Source organism: Lonchura striata, chromosome 33 (genome assembly GCF_046129695.1).
Source record: "Lonchura striata isolate bLonStr1 chromosome 33, bLonStr1.mat, whole genome shotgun sequence".
NCBI lineage: Eukaryota > Metazoa > Chordata > Aves > Passeriformes > Estrildidae > Lonchura > Lonchura striata.
This window is the reverse complement of record NC_134635.1, coordinates 996,719-1,011,745: the sequence shown is the minus strand read 5'-3', so window position 1 is coordinate 1,011,745 and position 15,027 is coordinate 996,719. Positions and strand designations below refer to the sequence as shown.

General features: G+C 61.3%; 3 protein-coding genes across 3 annotated transcripts; all 3 read left to right on the top strand.

The window, feature by feature from the left end:
- The first annotated feature begins 269 nt into the window (after positions 1–269).
- On the top strand, positions 270–2,077 carry HAX1 (HCLS1 associated protein X-1). The gene is made up of 8 exons (XM_021532297.2): positions 270–412; positions 560–768; positions 849–979; positions 1,100–1,145; positions 1,262–1,377; positions 1,472–1,622; positions 1,696–1,854; positions 1,943–2,077. The coding sequence occupies exons 1-7, from the start codon at positions 360–362 to the stop codon at positions 1,812–1,814; spliced, it is 825 nt and encodes a 274-aa protein (XP_021387972.1). The 5' UTR covers positions 270–359; the 3' UTR covers positions 1,815–1,854; positions 1,943–2,077.
- Positions 2,078–2,626: 549 nt separating this feature from the next.
- On the top strand, positions 2,627–4,631 carry AQP10 (aquaporin 10). The gene is made up of 6 exons (XM_031506903.2): positions 2,627–2,784; positions 3,411–3,537; positions 3,633–3,770; positions 3,857–3,975; positions 4,047–4,264; positions 4,335–4,631. Exons 1-6 carry the CDS (start codon positions 2,680–2,682, stop codon positions 4,624–4,626), a joined length of 999 nt encoding a protein of 332 aa, XP_031362763.2. The 5' UTR covers positions 2,627–2,679; the 3' UTR covers positions 4,627–4,631.
- A 255-nt stretch (positions 4,632–4,886) lies between these two features.
- Positions 4,887–14,893, top strand: ATP8B2 (ATPase phospholipid transporting 8B2). The gene is made up of 28 exons (XM_077789371.1): positions 4,887–4,994; positions 5,709–5,767; positions 6,423–6,536; positions 6,686–6,784; positions 6,941–7,002; positions 7,109–7,181; positions 7,556–7,629; positions 7,783–7,862; positions 8,072–8,230; positions 8,313–8,401; positions 8,475–8,671; positions 8,950–9,042; positions 9,374–9,582; positions 9,735–9,778; positions 9,853–10,018; positions 10,088–10,276; positions 10,476–10,591; positions 10,741–10,905; positions 10,982–11,093; positions 11,217–11,322; positions 11,441–11,582; positions 11,668–11,851; positions 12,042–12,265; positions 12,555–12,638; positions 12,802–13,047; positions 13,134–13,272; positions 13,358–13,488; positions 13,580–14,893. The coding sequence occupies exons 1-28, from the start codon at positions 4,964–4,966 to the stop codon at positions 13,865–13,867; spliced, it is 3,675 nt and encodes a 1,224-aa protein (XP_077645497.1). The 5' UTR covers positions 4,887–4,963; the 3' UTR covers positions 13,868–14,893.
- Positions 14,894–15,027: the final 134 nt, after the last annotated feature.

The following is a 15,027-nucleotide window of genomic DNA, read 5'->3' as shown; positions in this document are numbered from 1 at the left end:
CGGCGGGAGCACACGGGCCTGCAGCCCGCACCCGCCCCCGGTGCCCCGGGACACTCCCCGGTAGCTCGTGCCAACGGGGCTGGGCAGCCCTCACTCCCCGGTAGCTCGTGCGAACGGGCCCGGGGCCGCTCCAGGCCTCGGGGCCCTCACTCCCGGTAGCTCGTGCGAACCGGCCCGGGCCGCGGGGCACCGGGCGCGCTCCGGGCTCCGGTCCCCGTCACAGCACGGCCGCGCTGCCGCAGCGCCGCGCGACACCCGGCGGCGCTTTACGGCCGCAGCGCTTGGCGGCAGCGCGACCCGGGCGCGGCGGCGGGACGGGGGAGCGGGGCCCGGAGGGGCCCGCAGGGACCCAGAGCGGGATGAGCTTCTACGACGTCTTTCGCGGCTTCTTCGGGTTTCCGGGACCGTGCAGGTGACCGGGACTCCGCCCGTCCCCTGGGTGCCCCCGGCCTCGCCCACACAGACCCTGTCCGTCTCTCAACCGCCACTTGCCCCACCGGCCCCGGGCCTGCCCCGCTGGCTCCGGGCTCTCCGGTGTCTCACTGCCGCGGTCCCGCAGACCCCGGGACCCGCTGTTCGGCGGCGCGGCGTGGGACGAGGAGGAGGAGGAGGACGATGGCGGCCCGTCCATGTCGCAGCCCCCCCAGGACTTCGGCTTCGGATTCAGCCCTGGCTCCTCCCGCGGCGCCTTCGAGGAGCTGTTCCGGGACATGGGCGAGCTCCTGGGCGTCTTTGGGGGCTTCTGGGCCGAGCCCCAGCAGCCTTTCGGTGGGTACGGGAAGGGCTGAGCGAGCTTCTTGGGGCCGCTCGGAGCCCCTCGGCCTGACCGACGCCCCTGTGCTGCCCAGAGCCCGCCCTGCCTGGCCCCGCTGAAGGCAGCGCAAGGCGACCGCTGCGGGACTCGATGCTGAAGCACCCGGAGAGTCCCCCCGCCGGCGCGGCCCCGGGGAGTCCCCGGCCATGGAGACCCTTCTTAGGGGTGGGTGAGGGCTCTGGGTTCTGCCTCCCGCAGGCTCTGCAGCGGTAGCCAGCTCTGTGCTGCTGTAGTGCTGCCTTAGTGTCGTGCTTGGCCTCAGTGCTCCGTGGCTTTGTCTTGCAGCTGGAAGATGCTCACCGGGCTCCTCCTGGCCTCAAGGAAGACCAAGGTGGGTGCTGGCAGCAGGGGCTGAGGGCTCTGCCCTCCCTGCTCCACCCACCTGTGCTGCCACAGCCCCGGGGGCATGTCCCCATGCTGCGGCCCCCATCTTGCATCTTCCCCCAGACCTGGACTCCCAGATCTCCTCCGCTGGGCTGGGGACCATCCTGAGACCCAGCGAACCCAAGTCCCACTCTTATTTCCAGAGCGTCTCTGTCACCACAGTGACTCTCCCTGATGGGGTGAGTGTCCCTGCAGGCGCAGCAGGGCTGTGGGGGACCTGGGGACACCGTCCCCGTGGCTGGGGAGTCTCTCAGGGCTCGGTGCTCTGCACAGGGGGTGGAGGAGCGCCGTACCGTGCAGGACAGCCAGGGCCGCCGGGAGACAACGGTGACGCGCCGGAGGGGGGACCAGGCCTTCATCACCACCACCAAGGAGGATGGGCAGCAGAAGGACTACCGGGAGGAGGTGGTCAACATGGATGACCGTGAGTGGGGGTCTGGGGAGGATGCAAAGAGTGGACAGGGGCCCCGCTGAGGGAGCTCTCCCTGCCCTCGCAGGGGAGCTGGCACAGTTCGCTGGCACATGGCCGCAGCAAGAAGAGCTTCGTGCTGCCAACCCGAGCGACCCCTCATCTGTGCTGGGCAGATTCTTCCGACGCTGGTTCTCGAGCTGGTAGCTGTGCCCAGGCCTGATTGAGCAGCCCCTGTGTGTGACAGGTGCGGGCTGGGGGGACCCTGGGCTTGCCAGGTCTGTCAGAGCAGGCAGTGGGCAGCAGCCTTTTCTCACCACCGATTTTTGTTGTAGATGGGTCAGATCTTGCTGGAAAGTGGTGCCTGGGCTGGAGGCTGTCCACCTTCTGCAGTGCTGCAGAGCCACAGGGAGCCCTGTGGGGGGTTAAGTGTATGTGTGTACAGAGCAATAAAGTCTATTTATGCTAAACGGTGACTTTCCTGCTCCTTCAGACTGGCATCTCATGCGTTTGGAGGCAGATTCCCCCTGTCCACCAGGATGAGTGGGGGGGTGCCTCAGGTGTGCAGGTGATTGCTGGGTTCCTGTGCCTGCACTGCTCCCTTCTTACCTCCCTCTCCCATTTCCCTGCCTGATGCTGTGCTAATGTCTCCCCTGGGCCACTTTTGAGGGCCTGGCCCAGCCTGGAGGCCTTTCCAGGACTTCTTTATTAGTGTTGACTGCAGCTGTGGCTCAGGCAGGGATGTGGCAGGAATAAAGGGGGCTCCTGGCCATGAAATACCTGTGCCTGCTCACCTGAGTGAGGTCTTGGCTCCCCACAGCCACTTGGGGATCAGGGTGTTCCTACCCGGCCTTGCCCTTCTGGGGTGCAGCACTGTCACAAGGTGTCCCCGGCCACACACAGGACTCTGGTCCCTGCCAGGCGGCTCCCGTGGTGCAGCCATGATTGGTTTAAAGTCTGCACATAATCACCCACCTGGCTGTGGGGCTCATAAAACCTGCTGCGAATGAGACATCTACACCACTCTCGCCGCTGCTGCCGCTGCCACTGCTGCCTCTGCCCGCTTGTTACTATGGGCACCACTTCTTTCCTGACAAGGGCTCAGAATCTGCTCCGCATCCGGAACCAGCTGGTGCGGGAATGCCTGGGTGAGGTGCTGTCCACCTTTGTGATGATGGTAAGCAGGGCACGCAGGTGGGTTGGGGCTGGGGGGTGTCATGTGGGTGGGACAGGGCTGACGGTGTCGTGGTGGCAGGTGCCAGGGGTCCCGGGGCTCTGCTGCTTGCCCCTTGGGGTTGGAAGCGTTTGGGGCTGTGCCACACTCAAATGTGCAACTCAGCACTGCCTGTCCTCCTGTTTGGACCCTGTTCTCACAGCATGGTCCACCCTGTGCCATGGCTCCGGTGCAATTAGGGTGTGGTGCTGGGCACTGTGTGCCTCAATACCTCCTGCCTCAGAGCAGGAAAAGGCTGGGGCTCTGGTGCTGTTCTTAGCATTTGGGCTGCATCCCACGATGGCAAATGGTGTCCCTGGGGCTATGTTGTGGCACCTCTTCCCCAACTCCTCCCCACAGAAAGCAGTTTATTTAATTGTTTATAATTTGGTTACTTTGCCATCAAAACCACAAGTGAGGGCAGTAACCACCTTCCTGCCAGTCCCTGTCTGGTGTCCAGGTATTGGGGAGCAAAACCAGAGGGGCAGCACCAGCACAGCCCTCGCCTTGCTGCCCTGCAGTATGTGTGGTAGGAGAGTCTCAGCACCAGGCCACCAGAGCTGAGGTGGGGCTACATCCCTCTTCTCCAGACAATCACCCTGAGCAGTGCTGCACAGAAGATTGCCTTCTTTGAGACGAAGGGGAACCTCATCACCAGCTACCTGGGAGGCGCCCTGGGTGTCATGGCAGGCATCTACACGGCAGGGGGAATCTCTGGTGAGACAGAGGAAAGGGTCTCAGCTCTTGCTATCTCCTGGCTCTGAGTCCCCCAGGACCCTCCACTCCCAGCCCTTCTCCTTACTCCATTGCAGGGGCCCACATGAACCCGGCGTTCTCCTTAGCCATGTGCCTGACAGAGCAGTTTCCCTGGTGGAAATTTCCCATCTTTGTGATTGTGCAGATCTTGGGATCTTTCATATCTGCTGGAGCTGTTTACATCCTCTACTATGGTATGGGGGAGCAGCATCGGACAAGGGAACCCCATGGTGACGCTGGGGTGGCCAGGCTTATGTAAATGCTCTGCCTTTGCCCCCAGATGCCATCTGGCACCATAGCAATGGGACCCTTACTGTCTCTGGCCCCCAAGAAACTGCCTCCATCTTCGCCACTTACCCAGCTGACTTTGTGTCCATTGCCAATGGCTTCTTGGACCAGGTGGGTGCTACTGTCAGCTCCCCCAGCCCCCTCAGTCCCCATGGTGTTGAGCTGCTATGTTGTCCTCGCAGGTGATCGGCACAGGGGTGCTGATAATTGCTGTCATGGGCACCATGGATGCCCGCAACAAGCCTGTCCCCAAGGGCCTGGAACCAGTGGTTGTGGCTCTCTTAGTGCTCTCCATTGAGTGTTCCATGGGGGCCAACTGTGGCTGCCCCCTGAACCCTGCCCGTGACATCGGGCCCCGGCTCTTCACCTACCTGGCAGGTTGGGGCCCAGAGGTCTTCAGGTGAGTAGAGGGAAGGGGGCAAGGCGGGGATGGCAGGGATGATCCCCAGCCTACCCTGTCCCATCCTCAGCAGGGGCAATGGGTGGTGGTGGGTGCCACTGGTAGCACCGCTGCTGGGGGCCGCCGTGGGCACGTACCTGTACCAGCTCTTCGTGGCTTTCCACTACCCGGATGAGGACAGCAAAGACGTGGCAGAGCAGGGCTCCATCGTTCTAGTCAACACCGCCATCGACACAGACATTGGGATGTCGCCCAAGGAAAAGGACGCTGGGGAGACAGTGCCTGCCGGGCACCCCCCAACACCACGCGCCAGCAGCACAGTCTCCCCCACAGTCGCTGTCACACCATTAAAAGAGTCCTGAGGGCACGGAGTGTCTTGTCTATGGACGTGGGGCGCAGGGGTATGGTGGAAGGCCAGCCTGCCTGGCTGCAGGGGCACCCCGGCCGGGGTGGGGCTGCCCCACGGGGATCCGGGGACGTCCCCGGCACCGCCGCCGGCAGCCTGCGGCTGTCCGTCCCGCCGGCCCCGCGCGGCTCCCGGAGCCGCCCCGCTCCCGGAGCCGCCGGGCCGCGCTCGCCGCTCCCGCGCCCCCCCACTTCCGCCGCCGAGCGCCGCCGCGGCCATGGGGAGCTGAGGCGGCGGCCCCGGCCCGGCCCGGCCCGGCCGCCCGCTCCCCATGGGCTGCGGGGCCGCGGGACATGGAGCGGTGCGCGGCCCGCCCAGCCCCGGGTAAGCGGCGCCGCGGCGGGCCCGGGGGAGGCCCGGGGGTCCCGGCGGGCCCCGGTGCGGCCGGGGCCCCAGTAACGCGGTGGGGCGGGAGGGCCGGGCCGGCAGCTCGGGCCGGGGCCGTGCCCCGGGGATGTCCGAGAGGTCGCAGCGGGTCCGCGACCCCGGCGGGGGAGCGGGAACGGGGCCGGGGGTGCAGAGATGGGGGTGCAGGGCTGCAGCTAAGCGCGGCTGGGAGTGCGGACTTGAGAGGGTTGGGGGTGCGGGACTGGGGATCCAGGGATGCAGCAGAGCAGGGCTGAGGGAGCAGAGGTGTCCTCTGGGCGTGCAGGGCTGGAAGGGTCCGGTGGCCAGGGATGCCGGGCTGGGGGAGCAGGGAGATGCAGAAGCTGGAGCTCTGGGACTGCAGGTAAGCAGAACTGGGGGTCTCGCAGTGCAGGCTTGGGGGAAGCTGGGCATGTAGAATTTGGGAGTGGAGGTACAGTTAAGCAAGGTTGGGGTTCTAGGTGTGCAAGGGTGCAGGTTCTGGCATGGGGGAGCACAGGACCACATGACACTGCTGGAGAGACTCCTTGTTCCCTGCCTTCTGGGATTCTGGCCTAGCTTGGCTCTCAGGATGGAGAGGAGATTGGGGTGTCAGGTTCAGGCTTTGGGGCTGTCTGGCTGCAGCTACAGGGGTGTCGGGGTGCACGGGGGTGACAGGGCGCTGTGTTGTAGAGGAAGAGCGTCGAGTGCGAGCCAACGCGCGGGAGTACAACGAGAAGTTCCAGTACGCAGTGAGTGAGGGGGGACTGAATCCCTTCCCGGGGCTCCTCGGGCAAGTCGGTGGGGCTGGCGTCTGAACCACCCACACCTCGGTGGAGGGGTGGGGGGAGGCGTTACAACTACAAAATATATGTTTGTCCCTGAAAAAATGGTGCTGATGACATTAATGCCAATATAGCTGTGGGGCCAGCTGGGCACAGTGCACTCCATGTGGAGGATTCAGCCCCGCCCATCCTTGGCCAAGGCCCAGAACCCTCCGGCTCTGCCCACATCCCAGCCTGGTCCCACATCACGATGTGGATCGCAGGCAGCTTCTGAAGGTGCCAAGAGAGGGCAGTGCTCACCTTGACCTCCCCCGACATTGGAAGTTATCCTTGGCTGCTCCAGAGCTGGCTGCAGAGAGGGAAGAAGGGAGTCTGGGTTGGGGTCACCCTTGTGGGGGCCAGGTGCTGCTGCTGGAGGAGGCTGGTCCCAGGGTACCAGCTGGTGACTGAGCCTGAGGAATCGGCTTCCCAAGGAAGCTGCCAGAGGTAGCACAGGAGCAGGAGCCTGACCCCCAAAAGAACATGGTGAGCCGCTGCCCCTGCCCTCCAGAGTGATCTCATCTTGGGGGGTTATGGGGCCTTGGCAGCCTGTGAACCCCCTTCTTGCTCCATCTGTCCCTAGAGCAACTGCATCAAGACCTCCAAGTACAACATTGTCACCTTCCTGCCTGTCAACCTCTTCGAGCAGTTCCAGGAAGTGGCCAACACCTATTTCCTCTTCCTCCTCATCCTGCAGGTGAGTGCAGGCCTTTCCTGCCTGGACATAAAGGAGTGCTTCAAGTAGTGCCATACTTTGGAAGTGGGGAGATTTGGCACCCTTGAGCAGGGGCAGCATGGGCCTGGGGCTGGCTAGTTCCTGTGTAATTTCCTGTTCCCTGTCCCCAGCTGATTCCTCAGATCTCTTCGCTCTCCTGGTTTACCACCATCGTGCCTTTGGTTCTTGTCTTAACCATCACAGCTGTCAAAGATGCCACCGATGACTATGTGAGTGGTTCCCCCTGTGCCCCTCTGCCCACTGAGCAGGGGGTTGGGATGCTGTGCAGGGGTGCAGTGTCCAGGGCCGTGGCACTTGAGATGGTGGGGTAGCGCAGGACTCCATCCCCAGGAGGCTGACACTGCTGTCTCTTCCCCCTGTCCCAGTTTCGCCATAAAAGCGACAACCAGGTGAACAACCGGCAGTCTCAGGTCCTGATCGGTGGAGTGTGAGTGTCTTGGGCACAGAGCAGTGGAGAGGGAGTCAGGGACCCTGCGGGACGTGGCAGTGGGCAGGGCAAGGCTCCTGCCTGACTTTTGCTGTCCCCTCCACAGCCTTCGGCAGGAGCAGTGGATGAACGTCCGTGTTGGAGACATCATCAAGTTGGAGAACAACCAGTTTGTGGCGGTGAGTGCAGCCCTGAGACAAGTATGGTTCCAGCAGGGTGGTTGGCACACATGGATCACAGAGGAGTGTGTTGCCACTCCCACTTTGCTTTTGTGCTCTTCCATCACTGCCCAGGGTGGGGACATTATGGACTTCCAATGTGGAACTTGCATTTAGGTTGGAGAGTTGGGGCTGTAGTGGAGCCATATTTTGAATTCTGAGGATCTGGGCAGTTGGAGTGATGGTGGCTAGGCTCGGGTGCAAAGGACACGTGGGGTTAGGGACAGCCTTTGCAGATCCAGGGAGTTCCAAGGACATCCAAGGGCCAGGAGCTTCTTTGGGGAAGGCATGAGGGAGCCCCGGTGTTGGCACAACCCTTCACGAGTCTCTCCCAGCAGGCTGACCTCCTCCTCCTCTCCAGCAGTGAACCCCATGGGTTATGCTACATAGAGACTGCAGAGCTGGATGGGTAGGTGTCCCTGCTCACCTTGGGGGGCCATGGAAGGCAAGAGGTGGGAGTGAGAGTGGGCTGCAGGCAGGGCAGGAGCAGCTGGGCAGCACCTGCAAAGGCTCTCCCTGCCAGGCTGTCTCTTACCCACATGTGGTGCCTTCCTACCTGCAGAGAGACCAACATGAAGGTGCGTCAGGCCATCCCCGTCACCGCGGAGCTGGGGGACACCAGCCAGCTGGCTCGCTTTGACGGTGAGTGCCTGTGACCAGCCCTCTGCCACGGGACAGCCCCCCATGGTCCTTTTTCTGTCACCCTTGGTAGACAAGGACCAGCCACATGGCGTTGTCATTCTGCGGCTCCAAGCGGATCTCTGGGGAGCCAGGGATGGTGCTGGGAGCACTGGGATGGAGCTGGCCCTATGGAGAAGGCAAGTCCCAGCTGAGCCATCCTGTGCACCCAGGTGAGGTGATCTGTGAACCCCCCAACAACAAGCTGGACAAGTTTGGTGGGACACTGTACTGGAAGGAGAGCAAGTACCCCCTGAGCAACCAGAACATGCTGCTGCGGGGCTGCGTCCTGCGCAACACTGAGTGGTGCTTTGGCCTCGTCATCTTTGCAGGTGGGCTGAGGCAGCAGCTGCTACTGCACTGCACAGAGGGGAGGGAGGGAAAGACACCCCCTGATGCCTTCCCACTCCCCAGGACCTGACACAAAACTGATGCAGAACAGCGGCCGGACCAAATTTAAGCGGACAAGCATTGACCGCCTGATGAACACGCTGGTGCTCTGGGTATGCAGAAGGGAGATCCTGGGAGCCCTGGCTCTGACCCAGTCAGGGCTCTGATGTACTGTCCTGTCCCCAGATCTTTGGGTTCCTGGTGTGCATGGGAGTGATCCTGGCCATTGGCAATGCCATCTGGGAGCACGAGGTGGGCGTCTGCTTCCAGATCTACTTGCCCTGGGATGAGGGTGTGCACAGTGCCTTCTTCTCTGGCTTCCTCTCCTTCTGGTCCTACATCATCATCCTCAACACTGTGGTGCCCATCTCGCTCTATGTGAGGTAGGGCAGGGGGCAGAGGGGCTGGGCAGGGGGGTGTATGAGAAATTAGGGGAGCCCTCTTGGGAGGGGAGACAGGGATGGAGATCCACAGGCAGAACGGTGTGTTCTGTGGGTGGGTGTGGGCTACTCTCTTGGTGACAGGCCATGTCTGCCTTCAGGGATACCCCAAGACGTGAGGACCCCAAAGGTCCCTCAGGGTCCCCCCAGCTGTGTCTGTCTGGCTGCTGTTTCTCCCCGCCCTGGCTGCACGCTGGCTATTTTGCTCTGCCCTCCTGCAGCTCCCAGGCTCCTGCACTGTCCCTTTCTCTCTCTCTTTTAATTTCTCTCTCTTTTCGTTCCCCAGCATGGGTTCTGTCACCCTTAGCCCCGAGGTAAGAATGTGTCACCTCCACCCCTCCCACTCATTGCTGTTTGCCCTGTGGGCTTGGGAGGGGTTCAGGGTTTGTAGGTGTGTGAGCTGCCTGGGGAGCCCCGTGGGCGCCTTGCCTCGGTCCCCAGCCCTCGCTTAGCGGTGGCTGTCAGCAGGAATGGGTTGCAGGCCAGCCCCCGGGAAGGGTGTGGGAGCTAGGAAGCCATGGGGGGTACCTGGGGTGCTGGAGTGGCCAGGGCACTGTGGGTCTGGGGTGGGCATGTGTATGCCTCTCGCTGGCTCAGCAGAGTGTGCTGCCCTGCCCCAGTGACACCCAGCCATCCTCCCTGCAGCGTTGAGGTGATCCGGCTTGGGCACAGCTACTTCATCAACTGGGACAAGAAGATGTACTGTGCCAAGCGCCGGACGCCAGCTGAAGCCCGCACCACCACCCTCAATGAGGAGCTGGGGCAGGTGGAGTACATCTTCTCTGACAAGACTGGCACCCTCACCCAGAATATCATGGTCTTTAGCAAGTGCTCTGTGAACGGGCACAGCTATGGTGAGCACCAGATGCCAGAGCCAGACTAGGGCTCCCCACCTCTGTTTGGGGCAGTCAGGGGACAAGGGGGCTTAGCGAGAGCATTGTGGGGCAGCAGCAGGTGCTGTGGTGTTGAGTGTCTGTTGTAGTTAACTCCATACCCTGTTTTGCAGGTGATGTGCAGGACATGGTAGGTCACAAGGCAGAGCTGGGAGAGGTAAGGGTGCTGTCAGTTCAGTGCCTGTTCACACCAAGTGCCACAGGGGGGTAACCCCAACTTTGCCCCTGCAGAGGCCAGAGCCAGTAGACTTCTCCTTCAACCCACTGGCTGACCCACGGTTCCAGTTCTGGGACCCCAGCCTACTGGAAGCCGTCAAGCTGGGAGACCTCCATGTGCACGAGTTCTTCCGCCTGCTTTCGCTCTGTCACACTGTCATGTCCGAGGAGAAGAGTGAAGGTAGGTGTGGGGCAGGATCTATCCCTGTGGGTCACAAGACACTGTCACTGACCCCCATGCTGTCCGCAGGGGAGCTGTTGTACAAGGCACAGTCCCCAGATGAGGGAGCGCTGGTCACAGCCGCCAGAAACTTTGGCTTTGTGTTCCGGTCCCGCACGCCCAAGACCATCACAGTGCACGAGCTGGGTCAAGCCATCACCTACCAGCTGCTGGCCATCCTGGACTTCAACAACATCCGCAAGCGCATGTCCGTCATCGGTGAGGTCCTGGGCACGGCACGGGGGCTGGGAGGGCCACGTGGGGCTGCAGCATGGGGCTCACTGTGGTGTGCTGGGGGACCAGTTCAACGCTGATGGGGATGTACCTGTGGAGGCATCAGCAAGTTAATGGCTGGGGGTCAGAGTGGGACCTGCTCCTGCACCCCTGAGCCAGGCAGCATGTCCCGTGCTCCCTGCAGTCCGCAGCCCTGAGGGCAAGATCCGGCTCTACTGCAAAGGCGCTGACACCATCCTGCTGGAGCGGCTGCACCCCGTCAACCAGGACCTGAGCAGCATCACCACCGACCACCTCAACGTGCGTAGGACAGGGTCCTGCAGGCGGGTGGGGAGGAAAGAACGGCTGCCCAGGAGCCTGAGCTGGGCTTGTGCCCTGTCCTAGGAACACCACTGGGGTCTGGGGACGCCATTGGGGTCTGCCAGCACACCAGCTCTGACCGCTTGCAGGAGTATGCTGGTGAGGGGCTGCGGACACTGGTGCTGGCTTACAAAGACCTGGAGGAGAGCTACTACAAGGACTGGTCTGAGAGGCTGCATCGAGTTGGCAGTGCCCCCGAGGCCCGTGAGGATCACCTGGCTCGGCTCTACGATGAGGTGGAGCATGATATGATGGTAGGTGGCTGGAGGCTGAGGCTGGTGGTGGCTGGGGGCAGCCCCTGCTGATCTCCCACCTGTTTGGGTCCCCCAGCTGCTTGGAGCCACAGCCATCGAGGACAAACTGCAGCAGGGGGTCCCTGAAACCATTGCCATCTTGACACTGGCCAACATCAAGATCTGGGTGCTGACAGGGGACAAGCAGGGTGAGGCGTGGCTGAGGTGCTGGCTGGAGATGAGAATTTTTGTGGGCTGGATTCCACTTGCTGGGATCCCTACTGCTCTCTCCTGAATGGACTCTGTCTCAGCCCCTGGTTTCCTGTCCTCAGAAACAGCTGTGAACATCGGCTACTCCTGCAAGATGCTGACAGATGACATGACAGAGGTGTTTGTGGTCACAGGCCACACTGTGCTGGAGGTGCGAGAGGAGCTACGGTGAGGACTGGAGGGCAGAGGACACAGAACAGCAACAGTGTGGGGCACAGCTGCAGCTGGGGTAGCTAGAGCTATGGAAGGGCCCTGAGATGGAACCCTGTGCCCCCTCTCTCCTCAGGAAAGCCCGGGAGAAGATGATGGATGCATCGCGTTCTGTGTGCAATGGCTTCTCCTACCAGGAGAAACTCTCCTCCAAGCTTACCTCTGTGCTGGAAGCCATTGCGGGCGAGTACGCCCTGGTCATCAATGGGCACAGCTTGGTAGGGCCCTGGGAGTGCCAGGCAGGACAAGGCCCTGTGCCTGGCTGTGTACCATGATCCCAGCTGTCCCTTGCTCTCCTTGCAGGCCCATGCACTGGAGGCAGACATGGAGGTGGAATTCCTGGAGACAGCGTGTGCCTGCAAGGCCGTCATCTGCTGCCGTGTCACACCGCTGCAGAAAGCCCAGGTGGTGGAGCTGGTGAAGAAGTACAAGAAAGCTGTCACTTTGGCCATTGGGGATGGGGCCAACGATGTCAGCATGATCAAGAGTAAGGCCTGGGATCTGGGGGACCACAGGAGAAGACAGGCCGCCCCCCTGCACCATCCTGGGGCCTGTGGGAGCTTCTCTGCTCACCTCTCTGTGCCCCACAGGAGCAAAGTGCCTGTGCTGGGGGTGCTGCTCTTTTCCCCTGTGCTCCTGGCAGCCCTCTCTTTACCTATCTCTCCTTCCCTCCACAGCTGCCCACATTGGGGTGGGCATCAGTGGGCAGGAAGGCATCCAGGCTGTGCTGGCCTCCGACTACTCCTTCTCCCAGTTCAAGTTCCTACAGCGTCTGCTCCTGGTGCATGGGCGCTGGTCCTACCTGCGCATGTGCAAGTTTCTTTGCTACTTCTTCTATAAGAACTTTGCCTTCACCATGGTCCACTTCTGGTTTGGCTTCTTCTGCGGCTTCTCAGCACAGGTGAGTTAGTGGCTTTTCTCACTGAGAGCTGGGGAGGGTTTTCCTGCAGGGCTCCTTGGTTCTGAAGCGTGTTCAGGTCCATGACCCCCTGTGGGGATGCATCCTGAGCCAGGAGGCACAGCCTGCATCCAGCGTGCCGTGTGTGAGGAGCCTGTGGTCAGGGTGGGCAGTCCTGGGGGGCTGGGGACAGCTCTCCTGTCCTTGCAGCTGTGGGCACAGGGACTTGGGGGCTGGCTGGGGCACAGAGTGGGCAAGTCTTGTGCCCTGCTGAGTGCTCTATTCCATACAGACAGTGTATGACCAGTACTTCATCACACTGTACAACATCGTCTACACGTCTCTGCCTGTTCTCGCTATGGGTGTCTTTGACCAGGTATGGTGGGGGTTAGTGAGAGGTCCCTGCATGTGTGAGGAGTCTGTACCCACCCTGTGGGAAGAAGGGCTGCCTGGGTGCCTGAGTTGGGCTGTCCTCATTCCACGGGCTGTGGTGGATACTGCTCCCACCCAGGGCTAAAGGGAGGTGCCCATGCCCCCAGGATGTGCCAGAGCAGCGGAGCATGGAGTACCCTAAACTCTACGAGCCTGGGCAGCTGAACCTGCTCTTCAACAAGCGGGAGTTCTTCATCTGCATTGCCCAGGGCATCTACACCTCCATCCTCATGTTCTTCATCCCCTACGGCGTCTTCGCTGATGCCACTCGTGACGACGGCGCCCAGCTGGCTGACTATCAGTCCTTCGCCGTTACTGTCGCCACCTCCCTCGTGATTGTCGTCAGTGTGCAGGTGGGGTTGTGGCTACTCGGCCCCAGACCCTCGGGGCACCTCAGGCATCCCCTGAGCCCTGTCTCTTCCTGCATCCCCCCGACTAGATTGGGTTAGACACAGGATTCTGGACAGCCATCAACCACTTCTTCATCTGGGGCAGCCTGGCCGCCTACTTCGCCATCCTGTTCACCATGCACAGCGACGGCCTCTTCCGGATGTTCCCCAACCAGTTCCGCTTTGTGGGTGAGTCCCTGTGTGCCCTCTGCTCCCCACCCCAGCAGGGTGCTGCCCTGGCCCAGCCCTCACTGGATTCATTCTTTCCCCCCAGGTAACGCACAGAACACGCTGGCCCAGCCCACGGTCTGGCTGACCATCGCTCTCACCGCCGTAGTCTGCATCGTGCCCGTTGTGGCCTTTCGCTTCCTTAAGCTGGACCTGAAGCCAGAGCTCTCAGATACGGTGAGAGTCATGGCTGTGGGAGCGGTCACAGGGCCCCAGCCCTGAGGAGAGGTGGTTCCCCAGGGCCCTGACCCTGGCCCTGTGTCCCCAGGTGCGCTACACTCAGCTGGTACGGAAGAAGCAGAAGACGCAGCACCGGTGCATGCGGCACGCAGGGCGCGTGGGCTCGTGCCGCTCTGGCTATGCCTTCTCCCATCAGGAGGGTTTCGGGGAGCTCATCATGTCTGGCAAGAACATGCGGCTTAGCTCCTTGGCACTCTCCAGCTTTGCCCCCCGCCCCAGCACCAGCTGGATTGACACCCTGCGGAAGAAGAAGGGCTGCGAGGGCAGCAGTGCCGGCAGCCCCAGCGGCGCAGCCGACAAGACTCTCAGGGTGTGAGGCTGGAGGGAGTCACATCTCTTCCAGTGCAGCTGGGAGCTCCCCTCCTCTGCCCCTGGCCTTGGGGAGGGCAAAGCCCCTTATCGCCGGGTCCCATGGTTGGGGCAGAGGTGATATGGGGACCAGTGCTGAGGTTTAGAGGAGTCTGGACTGCGCCTTCTAGCCAAAAAATACAGTTTTTCCCTCCCCAGGGAGGGTGGATGGATGGATGGATGGATGGATGGATGGATGGATGTCATCACCATCAGCCTCTCCTGCACACCCCCGCATTGAGTCCTCCATCAGTATTCAATTCCACTGAGTGCAAATGCCCCATCACACATGAATGTATTGTACCAGAGGTGCAGGGCTCTGGGAGGACTCTGGACTGTGACCTCTCTGTGCGCTTCACCCACGTGTCTTTTTTTTATATAAACAAAAAAAAAAAAAAAAAAAAAAAAAAGGAAAAAAAAGGCACCCCCCCCCAAAAAAAAAATAGTAACCAAAACAACAACAACAACAAAAAAAAGGTAAGGAAAAACCCTCTGAGTTTACAGAGCAACTCATTTCTTGGCTGTGTACAGGGAGAAGGGGGGAGGAAGCTCACCCTCCTTGTCCCCGGTTCACCAGGGCGGTGGGTGCTGGGTCGGAAAGGGGAAGTGTTCTGTGCCACAGGGAGTCTGGGTTTTGGCGCTGCCGTGATTTCACTCCCACGCGTGGTCTTGCGCAACCCTCGGCCTCTGCTTCCTCCCTCATCCTCCTCCTCTGCAGCTCCTGCGGGACTGAGCACTACAGAAGTGTGGGTGGGCACTGGGGACCCCCGGGGAGTCTCTGGGGCTGTTGGGGTCCCAGAGACGCGGTACCAAAGAGGAGCTTGTTAAGACGGTTCTTAGCGAGGGCTGGAGGGGATTTGGGGCGGTTTTGGGGTTGCTTCGGTGGAGGGGCCGCGTATCGAGGTGGATAATTTATGGCAAGTTTCTGTCTGGTGGAATGGTATCATTTTATGGTTCTATGGTTCTTGAGGGAAAAAAACCCAAGCAACCCAAAGCAACTTTTTTTTTTTTTTTTTTAAATTTACAAGAAGAAAATAATGTTGTGAGCAGATCCTGCCGCGTCCCGTATCGGGGGCGGGGGAAGGTACGGAAGAGGTCCCGGGGCGCGGGGCTGGAGGCGCGGCGGGG